Raw genomic sequence first — 16,165 nt, forward strand, 5'->3', positions numbered from 1 at the left:
CATATGTTGGGCAATTTAACAGGTTGCATACTACTATATCTTAATACACATGTGCTTGTACTTCTGCATTTGTGTATTTCATTTTGTTAAATTATGAGACTTTTTTATTGTAAAACAAAGTAATAACAAAACTCAACAACCAACAAAAACAAAATATTAGTATCACTTTAACAGTAACATTCACCAAACTATTTCAAACTAAACAAGTGTTTCAAACTTAACAGAAATAAGAACAACAAACGTCTCCCTGAATGAAGATATCGCAAACACACGTCTTCTTCTTTGAATTGTTTATAACATCAATAAATACAACAGACTCTGTGATCAATAAAAACGACAACTTTGCTTAAATGAAAAAAATACCCCCAAAGTTTGTTCTTGAAATACCAATAGGCAGAAATATTTTTTATAATTTTCCATTTTATTTTAAGAGGGCTGATGTCTGTGGAAGGGGAGAAAATACACAAATAAAATACCAAGACTTTAAGGGCAGGACCATGCAGTGCCCCTGTTCCTGAATTCCAAAATGCAGTTACCCCACGTGCCAAAATAAGCAAATATATTTTTGTGTTTGTTTAAGCTCTAAATAATTGCAGAACTTAATTAAGGACACATAAATTTAAAAAAAAAGAACAGATAACAAATTGCGGTTCTTTACCCCTGTGCCTTAACAAAATCTTGGGAAAAGGCCTGCATACAGATATCAACCCTCGTCTGATACTGTTAGCGCTTTATATAGCCATAAAACTTGCATTAAATACTGTTTCACTTTTGAGCATCATTTTGTATCAACAATAGGTATTACCTTCACATATGGAAGTTATTTGTATTATAACTATAGAAAACTGTTAGAAATCATCTAAATTAACTAATGCTATAACTAATGTTATCTCTATTATGCGATTATCATTATGCATGAACTAAAATAACATGGGTTCAATCAAATGTTCTATATATTATAACATTATAAGCAAAATCTCTATTACACTACCCTATCTTAAATAAACAGACATATATCTGAATGAGTTACCCAAATCACAACCCTGCATAAACTTCCATTACATATAATGAAGCTTTTTTAAGAATTTGATTTAGTTATGAAACAGCTGTATGTAAGCATTAAATCAATGAATGCTATAGCTGTTTTAAAACCATGTGAAAAACAAAAACAGAATAACACTAGGACAGAATTTCCACTTAAAACCAGCCTTAGGACATCCACAAGTTCAGGTCAGTGTGTTGGAGTTAATGACAGCGTTTATGATGCGTTAAAACATAATATCTCGTGACAAAAAATAAAATAATAAATGAACATCAACTTGGTTTTACATAATTTTTAAAAACAGTTGTCTACTTTTTTATCCCGACTGATTGATTAAGTATATTTTTCTTATCTGTACATCATTGTAAACAAGAGATGTGTTTGTCAGAAACACAATGCCCCCTAATGTGCCGCTTTTTTGTTGTTGACCTTTGACCTTGAAGGATGACCTTGACCATGACCTTTCACCACTCAAAATGTGCAGCTCCATGAGATACACATGCATGCCAAATATGAAGTTGCTATGTTCAATATTTCAAAAGTTATTGCAAAACTTTACTGTAGGTTAAAGTTTTTTTGTTGTTGTTTTTTACCTTTGACCTTGAAGGATGACCTTGACCTTTCACCACTCAAAATGTGCAGCTCCATGAGATACACATGCATGCCAAATATGAAGTTGCTATGTTTAATATTTCAAAAGTTATTGCAAAACTTTACTGTAACTTAAAGGTTAAAGTTTTGGGACAGAATGACAGACAGAAAGACAGGCCAAAAACAATATACCCCCGATCTATCGATCCGGGGGGCATACAAAAACAAGGTGTCTAAGTAGTTTATCCCAAAATATTGTTTTAAGAAAAGAAGTAAAACACTTATAAATACAATATAAACACACAATTTCCGGTATTCATTAACATGTCAAGTAAGCCATGATTTATGCAATCACACAAATCTGATTAACAAATAAATATGACATTATTTTTTGACAATACAAACAAATAGTAAAAAGACACACAAAACTGTAAAAACACAGAGAAGCCTGGAGGAAGCTTGTAGGCTGCTTATATCCGAGACAGAAACACAGATAAAGATGAAATATTAAACAGCACTTACATAGGTATGAATCTAGTCAAACAGGCTGCTTTAAAGTGTTTAATGACTTGTGCATAAAACAGATAGATTAACATCATGTTTAACAAAAACATGTAAATATTATCAAGTTACAGAAATAATTTATCACAGATTTCATTAATAACAACTTTAAAAGAAACATAGTAACTTTAAACAAATATATAAACAGATACATTGTAACAAATGGCAGTATACATATTGGATGGGCAGTAAAATTTGTATACACCTCATGGACACTGGGGAGCTGTCAGCACAAACTTGACCTTGTAAAGTAATAAAATATAGAATGCTATGCACTGTAAGCATAAACAAGAGCTTTCAGATGTTGTAAACATAAACTAGACCTTGTCAGACATAGTTAGCAGATCTTGTCACATTTTAGTTAGAAATATCTATAATACTGCTCTTCGTAATAAGTAATAATCATATCGTAGAACTTTTAAGTTAAGATGATTCATTAATTAAGCATTTTTTTTACTTGATATCAGGATCAATTCATGTCTGTTTGATTGTTGAACATGTGTAGAAAAATAGGAGACTATCATCAGACAAGCTAATGTGTTTGACAAACAGTCCAAAATGGGAAGAGGACAATAACAACGAGCGAGGCATGGTATAGGGGAGATAACCCTGGGTTATGGTTAGGTTAGGGTTAGGAGTTGGGTTAGGGTTAAGATATGGGTTAAGGCTAACCCTAACCCAAACCCGACCCCTAACCCTACCCCTTACCCTAACCCTCTAACCCCCCCATGCGCATTACAATACCATGCTACGCTTGTTGTCGTTGTCCGCTTCCCGTCCAAAAGAGAATTATCTGGTGAAACCAGTAAATTTCCATCTACTACTTTATGGAGAGTAAAATAAGTCAATCAAAAACACACCTAGAAATAGCATCGTCACAGACTTAAGTTTAATAAAAGTTTATAAGAGCTTTTTTTTTTTAATAAATATTATTTACATGGCTGAAATAAGTATCTTTTGTTAAATTATGAACATGTAAAATATCAGTATTCCATTTGATTAAAATGTTTAAGATTTGAATTTTCATTACATTTTTAATTATCGGTTTAGTTTAATATTTAATTACACAGTCATTGTTACAGTAATAAGAATATATTTTTGAAAATGTCAGCTGTAAGGTGGGACATCCATTGTAAAATGGCCACAGCTGTTCTACCCTTGTAGATGAGATAGACTGCTCCACCAAGCTGCCCTACAGTCACATGACCACAGCTTTTCTACCCTTGATGGGATGGGATAAACTGCCCCACCAGGCTGTCAGGTCAACATGACCACTGCTGTTCTACCCCTGTAGATGTGACCGGATGGACTGCTCCACAAGGCTGACCCAGTTGTGTTTTTCCTCAGCTGTCTCCGTGGAGAAATACCACAGCTGCTTGGGATTCTCCATCTTGAAAGAGTTGGTCAGGTCTGGAAAACAATTAACCCGTTTCCACTTAGATACGTCCTTTGACGCATTTGTGGTCCTTTAGTTACATTTAATTAAATACCTTTCTTACTAGATTCAAGTTTTAAATGCTTCATTTTCAACACTCAGATACTGATGAGCAGCAAACAGCATAAAACCTGAATAGACTGCAAGTTACTCACCGGCTGTTCTGGTTTTATGCTGGTAGCAAAGCCATTTTCACTTTGCTTCTGAGAGGGAAAGGGTTTAGAACAATCTCATGCATTCAAACACCCCACATTAAAAAAAATTCAGTTAATTGTGTACATACGTACATCATACATGTACTATTTATATATTTATGTATTGTCCTCGGTGGTAATGAAAAGGTCATAGACCGGACGGACTCGTATGACTTGAAGGAAAGAACAAACACAATATTGTTGATTGAAAACCGGCATTTATTATAAAATGCCATAAAAAAGATAAAAATAGAACAGATTCTTTCCAGAAAGGCATAATGGGTGGTAAAAGCACGCCAGGCATAATGGGTGGTAAAAACACGCCACACGCATTTACACATACAAAAACATGAATTTGTGAAGTTGAATGTGATGACGGCGGGAAAAACACGCCCAAAATAAGTATAAAAGACAAATATTTGATGCGTATAACAGGAAAAGAAAATAAGAAACAAATGTGTTTTACACACAGGTAAAAAAATACATAGTATGGGAGTCAAAACCTTATGGCGGAGAAGGGGTGGAGGTGGGTTGTTAATTTCGACCATATTGGATTGCACGTTAGTGTAGAAGATCCAAAGGGCCACAATGGCCAACACTGAATTTGATTGGTCAAAAGAGCCCATGTGACCCCGCACTGAGGTTATACACAAGTAATTAAATATAAGGCTTGAACCAATATAATGTTCAACAATTAAGAAATCGTACAATGACATAAAGTCTTTTATGTGTGCATAAAATATTATTTATGTATTGTCCTCAATGGTAATGAAAAGGTAATAGACCGGACGGACTCGTATGACTTGAAGGAAAGAACAAACACAATATTGTTGATTGAAAACCGGCATTTATTATAAAATGCCATAAAAAAGATAAAAATAGAACAGATTCTTTCCAGAAAGGCATAATGGGTGGTAAAAGCACGCCAGGCATAATGGGTGGTAAAAACACGCCACACGCATTTACACATACAAAAACATGAATTTGTGAAGTTGAATGTGATGACGGCAGGAAAAACACGCCCAAAATAAGTATAAAAGACAAATATTTGATGCGTATAACAGGAAAAGAAAATAAGAAACAAATGTGTTTTACACACAGGTAAAAAAATACATAGTATGGGAGTCAAAACCTTATGGCGGAGAAGGGGTGGAGGTGGGTTGTTAATTTCGACCATATTGGATTGCACGTTAGTGTAGAAGATCCAAAGGGCCACAATGGCCAACACTGAATTTGATTGGTCAAAAGAGCCCATGTGACCCCGCACTGAGGTTATACACAAGTAATTAAATATAAGGCTTGAACCAATATAATGTTCAACAATTAAGAAATCGTACAATGACATAAAGTCTTTTATGTGTGCATAAAATATTATTTATGTATTGTCCTCAATGGTAATGAAAAGGTAATAGACCGGACGGACTCGTATGACTTGAAGGAAAGAACAAACACAATATTGTTGATTGAAAACGGGCATTTATTACAAAATGCCATAAAAAAGATAAAAATAGAACAGATTCTTTCCAGAAAGGCATAATGGGTGGTAAAAACACGCCACAAAGGGGACCGGAACGGGAACCCCGCCGCCCATATATAACTAGTGTTTGTTTGGACCAATAAGGCACAGTAAGGTACTGGCCTCATTGAAAATTGAAGAAATGGGCCAAACTAATTGAATAATTGACCATTTAAAATGATGTTATGTTAATACTGATCATTGTGTAACTAGTACACTTGTTGGGTTCTTATTTATGCAAATGGCACTGTGCATTCTTAAAGCTTGAGGGCTGAGAGAACAACATTGAGTATGTGTAAAAGTATCATGGTTGAAGAATCATCTCAAACGTTGTACGTTCATGCATGTTTGTGGAATAAATATCAATATAAAGTATTTTGCTTCAAGTTAAATTTGTATGTTCAATAATATTGGCAGGCAACAACAGAGCGATATCCAAACTTAATTGTCTCAGTTGATTACATGCTATATGTTCAATAAAATGCCAAAATTACACCATTAAACTGAGTTAAGCAGAGTTATGCCTTGTAACACAATCAAACCAAAATACCACAACAACAAAATAAAACACAAAACATTTTTCTAAGTAAATGTTTAAGTGTTCAATCATGTTTTTTTCTGTAAAATCATGCAAACAATGGAAAATGATTATTTCACCTGCAAAAGGTAGATATTTTTTTTAATGGAACAGTAATAAAAATTTGCAGTTTCCAAAGGCAGCCTAAAATCCTGATTCAAAGAATACCTGCACATAAAAAGTTGTAAAGCTGTTCACGTACCTTTAGAGTCGGGCATGTCGTGTATACGAAGTCTTCCCAGTGAGATACTGGCCTCAAACTTGTAGTTGTGTTCTATGGCACGGCTGAACGGGAAGTGTTTGGAGGTCCTGCGAGTCAGCACTAGGGCATCGTTAAACAGGAACAATCCATACGTGGCAGCTGTCTGGAAGAATCTATAAATAGAAGCGGTCTTAGTAAGCACTATGTTTTTGTATGAGGTCTGAACTACTGAAAAGTAAATTTCCCTGATGTTAACGTGACTGGAAATCGTTTGTTTTTTCCATGCGCCTAAAGAGAGGCATATACTAATTGTACTGTCTCTTCTTTTGTCCGTCAGTCTGTCAGTCTGTCGCGCTTCTTCATACAATGAATGATTGCCTTAAGAGAAGAACAGAGTACAAGAACCATTACTCACTTCAGGTGTTATGTCTCTTTCATCAATTTTGTGTGTGAGGAGCTTAACTCCCATAGTATTGAACGCATTTAAATGAAACACTTAAGAGGATATAGCTCAGAGGAATTGCAGAATACAAGATCCCCACCTCTCTCCTTAGTCTATTTTGAGTTATTGTGTGAAGCATAATTTTGCTAGTTTTAATTCATCTTAAAATGATTGTTCATATAATTATAGATGGAATAGAAGGCTTTTTAAAAAATGTCGCGTACCCAGACCATTAATCTCTCTTTGCTATCTTACACACTTTGTTAATTGTTCATGTCTTTTTGTTAATTTTTCATTTCTTAAGCATTAAATCATAAATATTGAAGGGATTTATATAAAGCTTCTTAGATTGATAGAGGACATTGAGAGGAAGTGCAGGGTACAAGAACCATGACTTTTTCAATAGTATTTTCTAAGTTACTGCCCTTTGTTTATTTTTTTATTTCTGCAAAACAAAACTAATTTTCTTGTGCAAAGCATATCTTGAAAATTATTTCATTGATAACAATAAAGCTTCATATATTGATCAAGGGTTTGAGAGGAAGAGCAAGGTAATAGAGCCATAAATATTTCTTTAATATGTAAAGAGTAATTGCCATTTGAAAATAAGTATTACTATTAGTATTAAATTTATTGTCATAACAATATAAATATGGACATCTTAAAAATTCTTCAATAACTCAAGCATTTCTGTCATCCCAGTTCAATCTCAAGCTGAATAAGTTTGGTTGTAAGATTAAAATAAATAAAATCAGTGACAGAGTAAAAAAAAGACCTAAAATACAAAGAAAACTAAACTTTGACGAGACAGCAACTTACTGTAGTTCAGGAATGTCCGAGTTCTTTTTAGGAGGGTTGTGTTGGTTGACATCAAGATGTTTCACCAGGTAGCGGTTGGCTTCCAGCAAGGCCTACAGGGGCAAGTCATGTGAACTAGGCTATAAGGGTCGGATTTTGTGATAGTTCAGTATGGTGATAATTGTGAATATCATTCTTATTTTGTGATACTTTAATATTGTGATCATGGTGAATATGATTATCATGGTATTAACAACTACTAAAAAAACCTTATATTAGTATCAACATCCTGACTTCAATAAAAAATATTTAAAATTCATCATCATCTTCGTCATCATAGTAACCTACTTCCCAACGAGGCAAATGCATTGTTTATGAAAATTTGCCCAAATTGCTATATTATGTAACCTACACTATGTTAAAAGCAGTTTCATATTTAAATTTATTTTCAGTATTTTAGTATAAACACTCAAATAACTCAAACAAACTGTAAATGTTATTTTAAGCTAACAAAATTTAAACTTAAGAAAATACATAAATGTCCATTTGGTGCACAGAAAACATTTCTGCCATTAATTGCTTATAAATCACATCAACAAACCATTCTAGTCCAAAATCTCAAAAGTGCTTATGTTGTGACAGATTTCTATTTTTTGTTTACTAATACATGTATTTAATATTAAGTGTTTTTACTGGGCAGTTGAGCATATTTCTAATATCAAATATTAATTAAGTGTTTTTACCGGGCAGTTGAGTATCTTTCTCTGCAGCTCAATCAGCTCTCGGTCTCTCTCCATCCTCACTTGGCACTGGAAACACAAACAGGGTTGTACATGGTCATAAACTGTGCACAAATCATTCACCACAGAATTCGTCTGGACTCTTTACCAATGGACTAAGATACAGCTGTACTCATTATTTGCATTATTTGGGCCTTGCTCTTTAATAAGGGTGTTTAATGCATGTGCATCAAGTGTCCTCTCTGATTAGCCTATGCAGTCCGCAAAGGCTTATTAGGGACAACATTTTAAGCCTAAACTGGATTTATGCTATGAAGATACTTTCTTCAAAAGCATATATGGGACTACACTTTACGCACATGCACTAAACCCCTTTTTCACAGAGCACATTCCATTTGAATTTTTCAAATGTTACAAGTCAGAAGACACTAATAAGTCCATTAATGTGATCTTTGTAGATAGACAGAAACAAAACAATATGTAATTGTTGTCTATGCAATCATAAATCTTCCAAATCAAGCCGAGGCCATTCATTACACAATGGTCACCATTTGTATTTCACAATTTATCAGCAATAAAATGAAATCTGTTAAAGCATTTTGTTTACCTTTCAAATGGTTTTTACCGCTAGCACTCTTCAACCATTTTAATACATTGTATTACATACTTTATTGTTCCATCAAATTTGACATTTGACCTCTAACTGACCTTTAAGGTAGGGAGACAGGTGCTATTATTTCAGAGCGAATTTTCTCCTGATAACTTCCACTCAAGACCATTTTATATTTGGACCATGGAATATAACCATTTTTAGCATTTTAACTGGCTTTTGAGTCTACAGTTATTCTGGCTTTTCTTTTTCAGTTCATTTCACCATAATGCATGTGCGGTACAATTTGAACTCTTACAATTGCATTCAAACCAATTAAAACATTTTAAATTGTTTCAAAATGTAATCCCGAAAAATTCAATCATTATTGGTTGAAAACAAAAGGTGACCCCACTGTATTTGTCCTCACCTCTCTTATACAGCGGTCCAGTTCAGTGAGCGTTTCTATGGCGTTGGCTAGGTCAGCCCTGTCCTGGTGGGACTTGGGGGTGTGCAGTTCAAACCAGCTCAGCAGTGTCACATACTGGTTGATACGACAACCAGGCAGCAACAGCAACTCTTGTAGCCTGAAAGCACAGGGCAGTTCATTTACATTTAACTGCACAATGATTTAAGTCACCTCTTGGAAAATGGGGCATGTGCGTAAAGGGTTGTTTTTAGATTAGCCTGTGCATTGTGCACTGGCAAATCTAAGACACTTTCCGCCTGGACTGGATTTTTGTTTACAAGAGAATTCCTTTTAACAAAAACTTCCATAAAAGAGGGACGTGTCATCCTTGATTAGCCTTAGTAGAATGCACAGGCTAGTCTGGGACTACAGTTTATGCACATGCATTAAACCCTGTTTTCCCCAAGCAAGGCTCATTTGTTTTCTTCCCTTTGTCCCAAGGATCATATTTTGTCTTTGTTCTTAAATTATTATGTGCTGATATCTAAATAGACATTCAAAGGCCAAATAAAAATAGAATAGTATACAAATGAAGCACAGTTTCTATTTTATCTGATGATGTGTGTATTCATCATACAGTCTTCTCTAGTTATCTCGAAGTCGGCGGGAACAAGAAAAAATATCGAGATCACGAGAGCTCGAGATATGCAATTAGGCGTTTTCAAAGAAATTACAGACAACAGTTAATTTCATAGAATTCACTTCTATTTTGCGAGTGGAGCTCATCTTAATCAAGTTAATAAATGCGAAAATTATGGAAAATTGTATGTTTTAACAATAAAATATATAATTTGTAATAAAATAAGTACAAACCGAATGAATGACACCGATGATTCCTTTATTTGTATTAGTTTATGAGGAAAACGAGGCTTTTTATCGCGTCACGAACATAGTATATTTGACACTGCCACCATTTTGGAAATTCTTGACGTGTGCATGTAGGGTGTTACCCATTTCAAATACAAAGATGCGATGTATTAATCCTTTGTTCCGAAAATGATTTTGGTATCAAAGTCAAGATGGAAGATTGAATTTTATGTTAATGTATGCACACTTTGAATAAAATGTTTAGTAAAAGCGTATTTTTAACGCTTATTTTCAATTAATCTTTCGGCCTTTCTGCAGGCTGTGTATTAATTTCAGTTAATTGCAGTTAAAGAGACAGGCCTTACTCAAGTGTTAATGGCTAAAGACATTAGACACGTGCGATCATTGATGCAATTAACGGATCCATCATCTACTGCACAGTATCGTGAGCAGCCGGGCGAAGCAGGACGGTGAAGTATCAAAGAAAACATTTCTCACCTTTGCTGACACTGGGACAGTGAATCACACTCCAAGATAAACCACAGTAAATACATGTAAAATCGGGACTCAAAAATAATTTTTATATCGATATATCGAATTATTTGAGATAACAAAAATCAAGATATGCGATGTTTATTAATATAGATAAAGAAGGAAAAAAGCTGGGACATTGAGCTTACCTCAACATATCGAGAAAATCGAGATATGCGATGTCTAGATAACGAGAGTAGACTGTATATAAACCAGAAAATCTCTGAAGTAAGGTATCATAAATAATTAAATTGATTCATAATGCAGAAAGTTAAAAGACATACAAATGAAATTGAAGTCTTAACTAATTTCCAAAGCACTGATTTCAGCTGTACAACTTTGCATTTGCTATTAGATGCCACTTAAACATTCCTATTCAGATCCAAAACTGGCATTTGTCTCAAACAAAGAAGGCTTTGTACTTATTTTTTTATGAATGCAACCTCAATTTCAATCAATTTATGTTTTGTATTGTTCTGTTTAGTGTTTGACAGTGATATATTCAGAATACCATATAGCATCTAGTTAAGTAATTTAAAGTCAGGAAATTTAAAGGCTCTTGCATGATTGGCTGTTCAAGAATTTAGCACCCAGGCCTTGGTCATTTGTTTACTTTATTTTTATATAACCCAAAATACCTTAGTTGTTTATTCACCTTATAATCATTAAAAAGCAGTTCCATTTTGCATCATTTGTATCTAAATAACGTTTTACTTAATTTAAGCTAAAATGTTTAGAAACTGGGCCCAGAGGACATTTATAAGTATTTCCCCCCATATTGCTGATTGATATTTGTCTTATATTCAAACCAGTTACATACGTGAGCATCTTGGTCTCAGGACTCCGATCATGTCTCGCGAGGAAGGCTCGGAAAGCAGGTGTCTGCTCCTTGGAACGCTCGATACATCGCAGAATGACCTCATTGTTGTTAATAAAGTTTGTGTACACCTTGAGATGAGAGTTGAACTTGACAAAAATATCGCCCAGGCAGGACTGCTGGGGGTCCCAGTCGAGCAGACGGCTTTGCAGGTTGTCCTTTAGTTCGCTATGAAATATAGGGAACAGTGTCCTTTAGTTCGCTATGAAATGTAGGGAACAGTGTCCTTTAGTTCGCTAGGAAATGTAGGGAATAAATTGTCCTTTAGTTCGCTAGGAAATGTAGGGTATAGTATTATCCTTTAGTTTTCTAGGAAATAAAGGAAATATAGGTCACTAGAAAATTTAGGGAATACAACTATCCTTTAGTTCGCTATGAAATGAAGGAAATATTATTGTCCTTTAGTTTTCTAGGAAATACAGGAAATATTATTGTCCTATTGTTCAATGGGATATGTAGGGACAATTATTTAACAAATCTGTTTGATATCAGAACATGTCTTTTGCTGGCTGTTCAGTTGTTTAGACCAAGAAATAGCTAATTTCCATTAGTTTTAGTCAATTGCAGGTAAAGTTCAAAGTAAGGCAGTGTTATCGGATGGAAAGGGAATGGACATATGTAACATCAGTGTTTTACAATTCAGAGTGAAAGATGAATAGTTACTGTGTTTTACAATGTAAAGTAGGGAATGGTTATATGCAACAACGTTACTGTGTTTCAAAGTAAGGCAGTGTTATCGGATGGAAAGGGAATGGACATATGTAACATTAGTGTTTTACAATTCAGAGTGAAAGATGAATAGTTACTGTGTTTTACAATGTAAAGTAGGGAATGGTTATATGCAACAACGTTACTGTGTTTTAGATTGTATAATAAGAAATGGTCATATGCATCAACTGTGTTTTAGAATGCAAAGAGTAAACATTTATCAATAGAGAAGATTGTTTAAGATAAACCTTTCTCATGTAATTAATCATGAAACATTTTGAACAGGATATGAACTAAATAGTGAAGCATTAAAATAAATAACTTTAAACACTCCCCATCTGTACAAAAGGCTCAAACAAGTTTGCTACAAGCTCTTCCAAACAAAAATATTGTCCATTGATACCTCTAAAAAAAAGTTTAAATTGTAATTGCAAATAAGGCTGCAAGTTTTTTAATTGACTAATTACATGTGTATATGAAACAGGCCTACACATTCAAGCTACATGTATTGGGTCCACACTTACCTGCTGTTCTCCAGAATGGCAAGGATGTCTGTGAAGATGATCTGAAGATTCTGATTGCTGATGATACCTCTACAACAGAGGACAACAAGGAAATGCTTTAAACAACAATGCATGGTTACAGTACATTGATACCTCTACAATAGAGAACAACAGTGAAATGCTTTAAAAATAACAATGCTTGGTTACAGTAACTGTTCATAGATACCTCTGCCAAAGAGAACAACAGTAAAGCTTTAAAACAACTATGCATTGTTATGGTACTTATGAAAATCAGTTATTTAAAATCGTTAGAAATATTACAAAATCAAAATCACAGCCAATTTTTAATTGAAGAGCAACAGTGAAATGCTTTATAACAACCATGCAATTTTAAGTGCTTTTAATCTTCAGGGTTTTTTTCATGGAAGAAGTACTACAAATCACATACAACAGTTACTATTATTTTCTCTGTGTTATTGTTATGTTAATCCTCAATGAAGCTAAACAATGTACAACAACACACAAACCTGCCCACATTACCTGTTAGATCTCAAGGCAGCGTTGAGAGGCTTGAAGTAGACTTTCTTCACAGCAGTAAGAGCCCTGTTGTAGTCAACCTCGCTGGAGACAATCTCCATGGCAATAGGCGTTCTCTTCTCTGGGTACTCACGGAAACGATGCGAGGTCTAACAGAGGAATTAACAGGCTTTTAGTGTATTCAAACATAATTAACATGTAGAAAAAGTTACTTAGTAACATTAAGCAATAAACTTTTTGAGTTCTTTACAAATGTAATAAAATTTAAAGATAGAATTATTGACAAGCAATATATGTCCCCTACCGGCTCCACCATTGTCAGAAATTCCAGCATTGTCAGAATTTTTTTCTTTTTATTTGTTGCCATAGCAACCAGAATTTTTGACATGGGAACAAAATAAAATGATGTGCATAATCTCCATATTGCCATCTATCCATGTTTCAAGTTTCATGAAAAAATATACAAAACTTTAAAATTATCGCAGGATCCAGAAAACCACCATTTTCAGCAGTATTTCTAGTCTATTTACTGCCAGAGCAACCAGAATTTTTGATGTAGGACCAAAATTAAATAACGTGCATAATGTCCATATTGCCATCTATCCATGTTTCAAGTTTCATGAAAAAATATTAAGAACATTAAAAGTTATCGCAGGATCCAAAAAGTGTGACAGACTCACAGACTGACGAACTGACAGACACACAGAGCGCAAACCATATAAGTCCCCTCTGGTGAAACCATGAAAGCTTCATAACAACAACAGTCAGTTATTTCTTGCACAGAAAGAATTTCCACACTTGAATATTACTAGTACTATGTCTAAAATCATTAAAGGTGGATTGTTTATTTGGTTTTTATAATCTTAACAATAAAACAGGCTTTTTCTGAACTTTTTGGAAAAACATACCTACCTACAAATGGGAATTCTGTGTTAAAAAATGTCATATTATTGTAAAAAAACATCATCAATAATTATAGATTTGATCAGCATATTTTTCTCCCAAATTATAATTCATTCATTTGCCCTTCAAAAAATTATATTGCTGAAAATAATTTAAGAAGACAAAACACACTAACACCCTAAAACACACAGTAACTAACCAATCTCTCCAGCTTCCCTGTGGCCCTGATGGTTCCAAACTTCTTGCTAAGCTCCTGTGTCTTCATAACTACCTTCTGCCTTTCACCCCTCTGTCGTGTTCTGGTCAATTTTTCTGACGCCTCTGTCCCCTCAAGGGTCCCCTTCTCCATCCCGTCCTCCCCCCGCCTGGCCACCCGTGCATCCCCACCCCCTTGAATGTCATCGTTGTCACTGTCCCACACACTGTCCCCTGGCTTCTTGGCATCCGCTGAAAATGGTTGGAAATTGATGTTGAAATTAAATCTATTTCTTTTATACCTAATGATAAAATATGACATTTCTGCAGTGAAATAACAGCAGTGAAAAGAACAAATTGTTATTTTCACCGGTGAAAAGAACACATTTTCGGAACTCCTTTTTCTATTTTTAGATAATCATTAATTATTATATATTTTCTATGATCACGAGTGAATTGAAATCGACATTCCACCGAATCCAACAAATTATCTTTTAAATAACATTTCAAATAATTATACATAATTACCTTTTTGATAATAAACAGCAAACGATGAATGTTTTTGACACCCATTTTATTTCAAGTATGCATGCAAAGCCGAATAATATCGAGAGGGTCCGCTATATACGCTGTTTCATCATAAATTTTACACCCTTTCTGTGTTATAAACAAGAGCTGAAATCGTTTATTTATTAAGATTCATTTATAATAAGCTTTATTGATATGTTTCGTGAACAAAATACTACAATATATTCCATAAAAAATATAATAAGATGGCAAAAGAAATTCAATGGCCGGTTTCTAAACAAAAGCATAATCGCCAAGACCGTAGCATCAGTTCAGTGCGTTAGGAACGCGCGCTACATTTTCCCGCCTTCGTATTTAAACAAATTTTTTTTCTATCGTATACAGAATTCTATTCTCCTAAGCAAGATGTAATTTTTAAAACTGAACTCCAAATATAAACGCTACAAATCGGTATAAAGTACGAACATGTCAACCGTAAATCTAGATTCTAAAACCCCAAAACGGTATGTTATTTGCAAAAGTTAAAGTTATAACTCGCCGGGCTGCCGAAATCAGAAGAAAAACTTAATATATATTGATATATCTGAAAACTACGTTACGTAAGCTTTCTAATGATATATAATTTGTCAAAATCGGCCTAGAAATGAAACTATAATTTAACAAAATACGTGAGTGGGTACATCAAATTGATAACCTCGGCGCTTCGATAAAAGATCGATAGTTACGACACGGTCACGTGACTTAGACACAACAAGATATTTAACGTAACGGTCCCGTTTCTTATCCGTGTAATATAGAATCCGTGGGCACGCCACAGGAGAAACTCCAAGAAAGGGTAACTTTTTAGCGAAAGGGAAACAGTTGTTAATTATTTTCTTGAAAAAGGGGCATAAAAGAAACAGAAAATGTGTTCATGTCAGTGTAAGATGGTTTATTATTTCACTCATGATCATAGAAAAATAATATTTTCTATGATCACTTGTGAAATAACAAACAATCTTACACTGACATGAACAAATATCCTCTATATCTTCTAGATAGATTGCATTGAAAGCCTACGGCTTATTGAGTCAGCCTGTTCTCTGGCGAGAACCAGTTCTTGATGTATAAGTATGGATGGAAAACTCATATCAAAACAAGAAACCGTCGGAGACGGGTGATGCTCCCCAAAGGTTTTTTTTGTCACAATATTGCACTATATATTCAGATAAAAGGAAACGTCTTAAGAGCACAGTAGTTGGGGGGACAAGTTTTTTTTATATAAAATTTCAAAGGGCCATAACTCTGTGAAAAATCATCCGACCAGAACCAGCTGATAATATGCACATCTCCTCTTAGTAGTGAAGCTTCCCATAAAGTTTCATTGAATTTCGGTCATTAGTTGCTGAGAAATAGCCCGGACAAGAATTGCCCTATATGT

At 34.4% G+C, this 16,165-nt stretch overlaps 1 protein-coding gene across 1 annotated transcript in view; it reads right to left on the reverse strand.

The window, feature by feature from the left end:
• Positions 1-3,476: 3,476 nt before the first annotated feature.
• The window catches only part of LOC127849682 (epithelial cell-transforming sequence 2 oncogene-like), a 46,298-nt gene continuing 33,609 nt past the window's right edge, over positions 3,477-16,165 (reverse strand). Inside the window, exons 19-27 of the mRNA XM_052382429.1 lie at positions 14,222-14,469; positions 13,123-13,268; positions 12,604-12,672; positions 11,315-11,539; positions 9,118-9,274; positions 8,102-8,167; positions 7,380-7,471; positions 6,119-6,291; positions 3,477-3,604 (exon numbers count right to left, since the gene is read on the reverse strand). Coding sequence (XP_052238389.1) covers positions 3,477-3,604; positions 6,119-6,291; positions 7,380-7,471; positions 8,102-8,167; positions 9,118-9,274; positions 11,315-11,539; positions 12,604-12,672; positions 13,123-13,268; positions 14,222-14,469 — 1,304 coding nt within the window. The remainder of the gene's footprint in view (positions 3,605-6,118; positions 6,292-7,379; positions 7,472-8,101; positions 8,168-9,117; positions 9,275-11,314; positions 11,540-12,603; positions 12,673-13,122; positions 13,269-14,221; positions 14,470-16,165) is intronic.

This window comes from Dreissena polymorpha, chromosome 11 (assembly GCF_020536995.1).
Source record: "Dreissena polymorpha isolate Duluth1 chromosome 11, UMN_Dpol_1.0, whole genome shotgun sequence".
Taxonomy (NCBI): Eukaryota; Metazoa; Mollusca; class Bivalvia; order Myida; family Dreissenidae; genus Dreissena; species Dreissena polymorpha.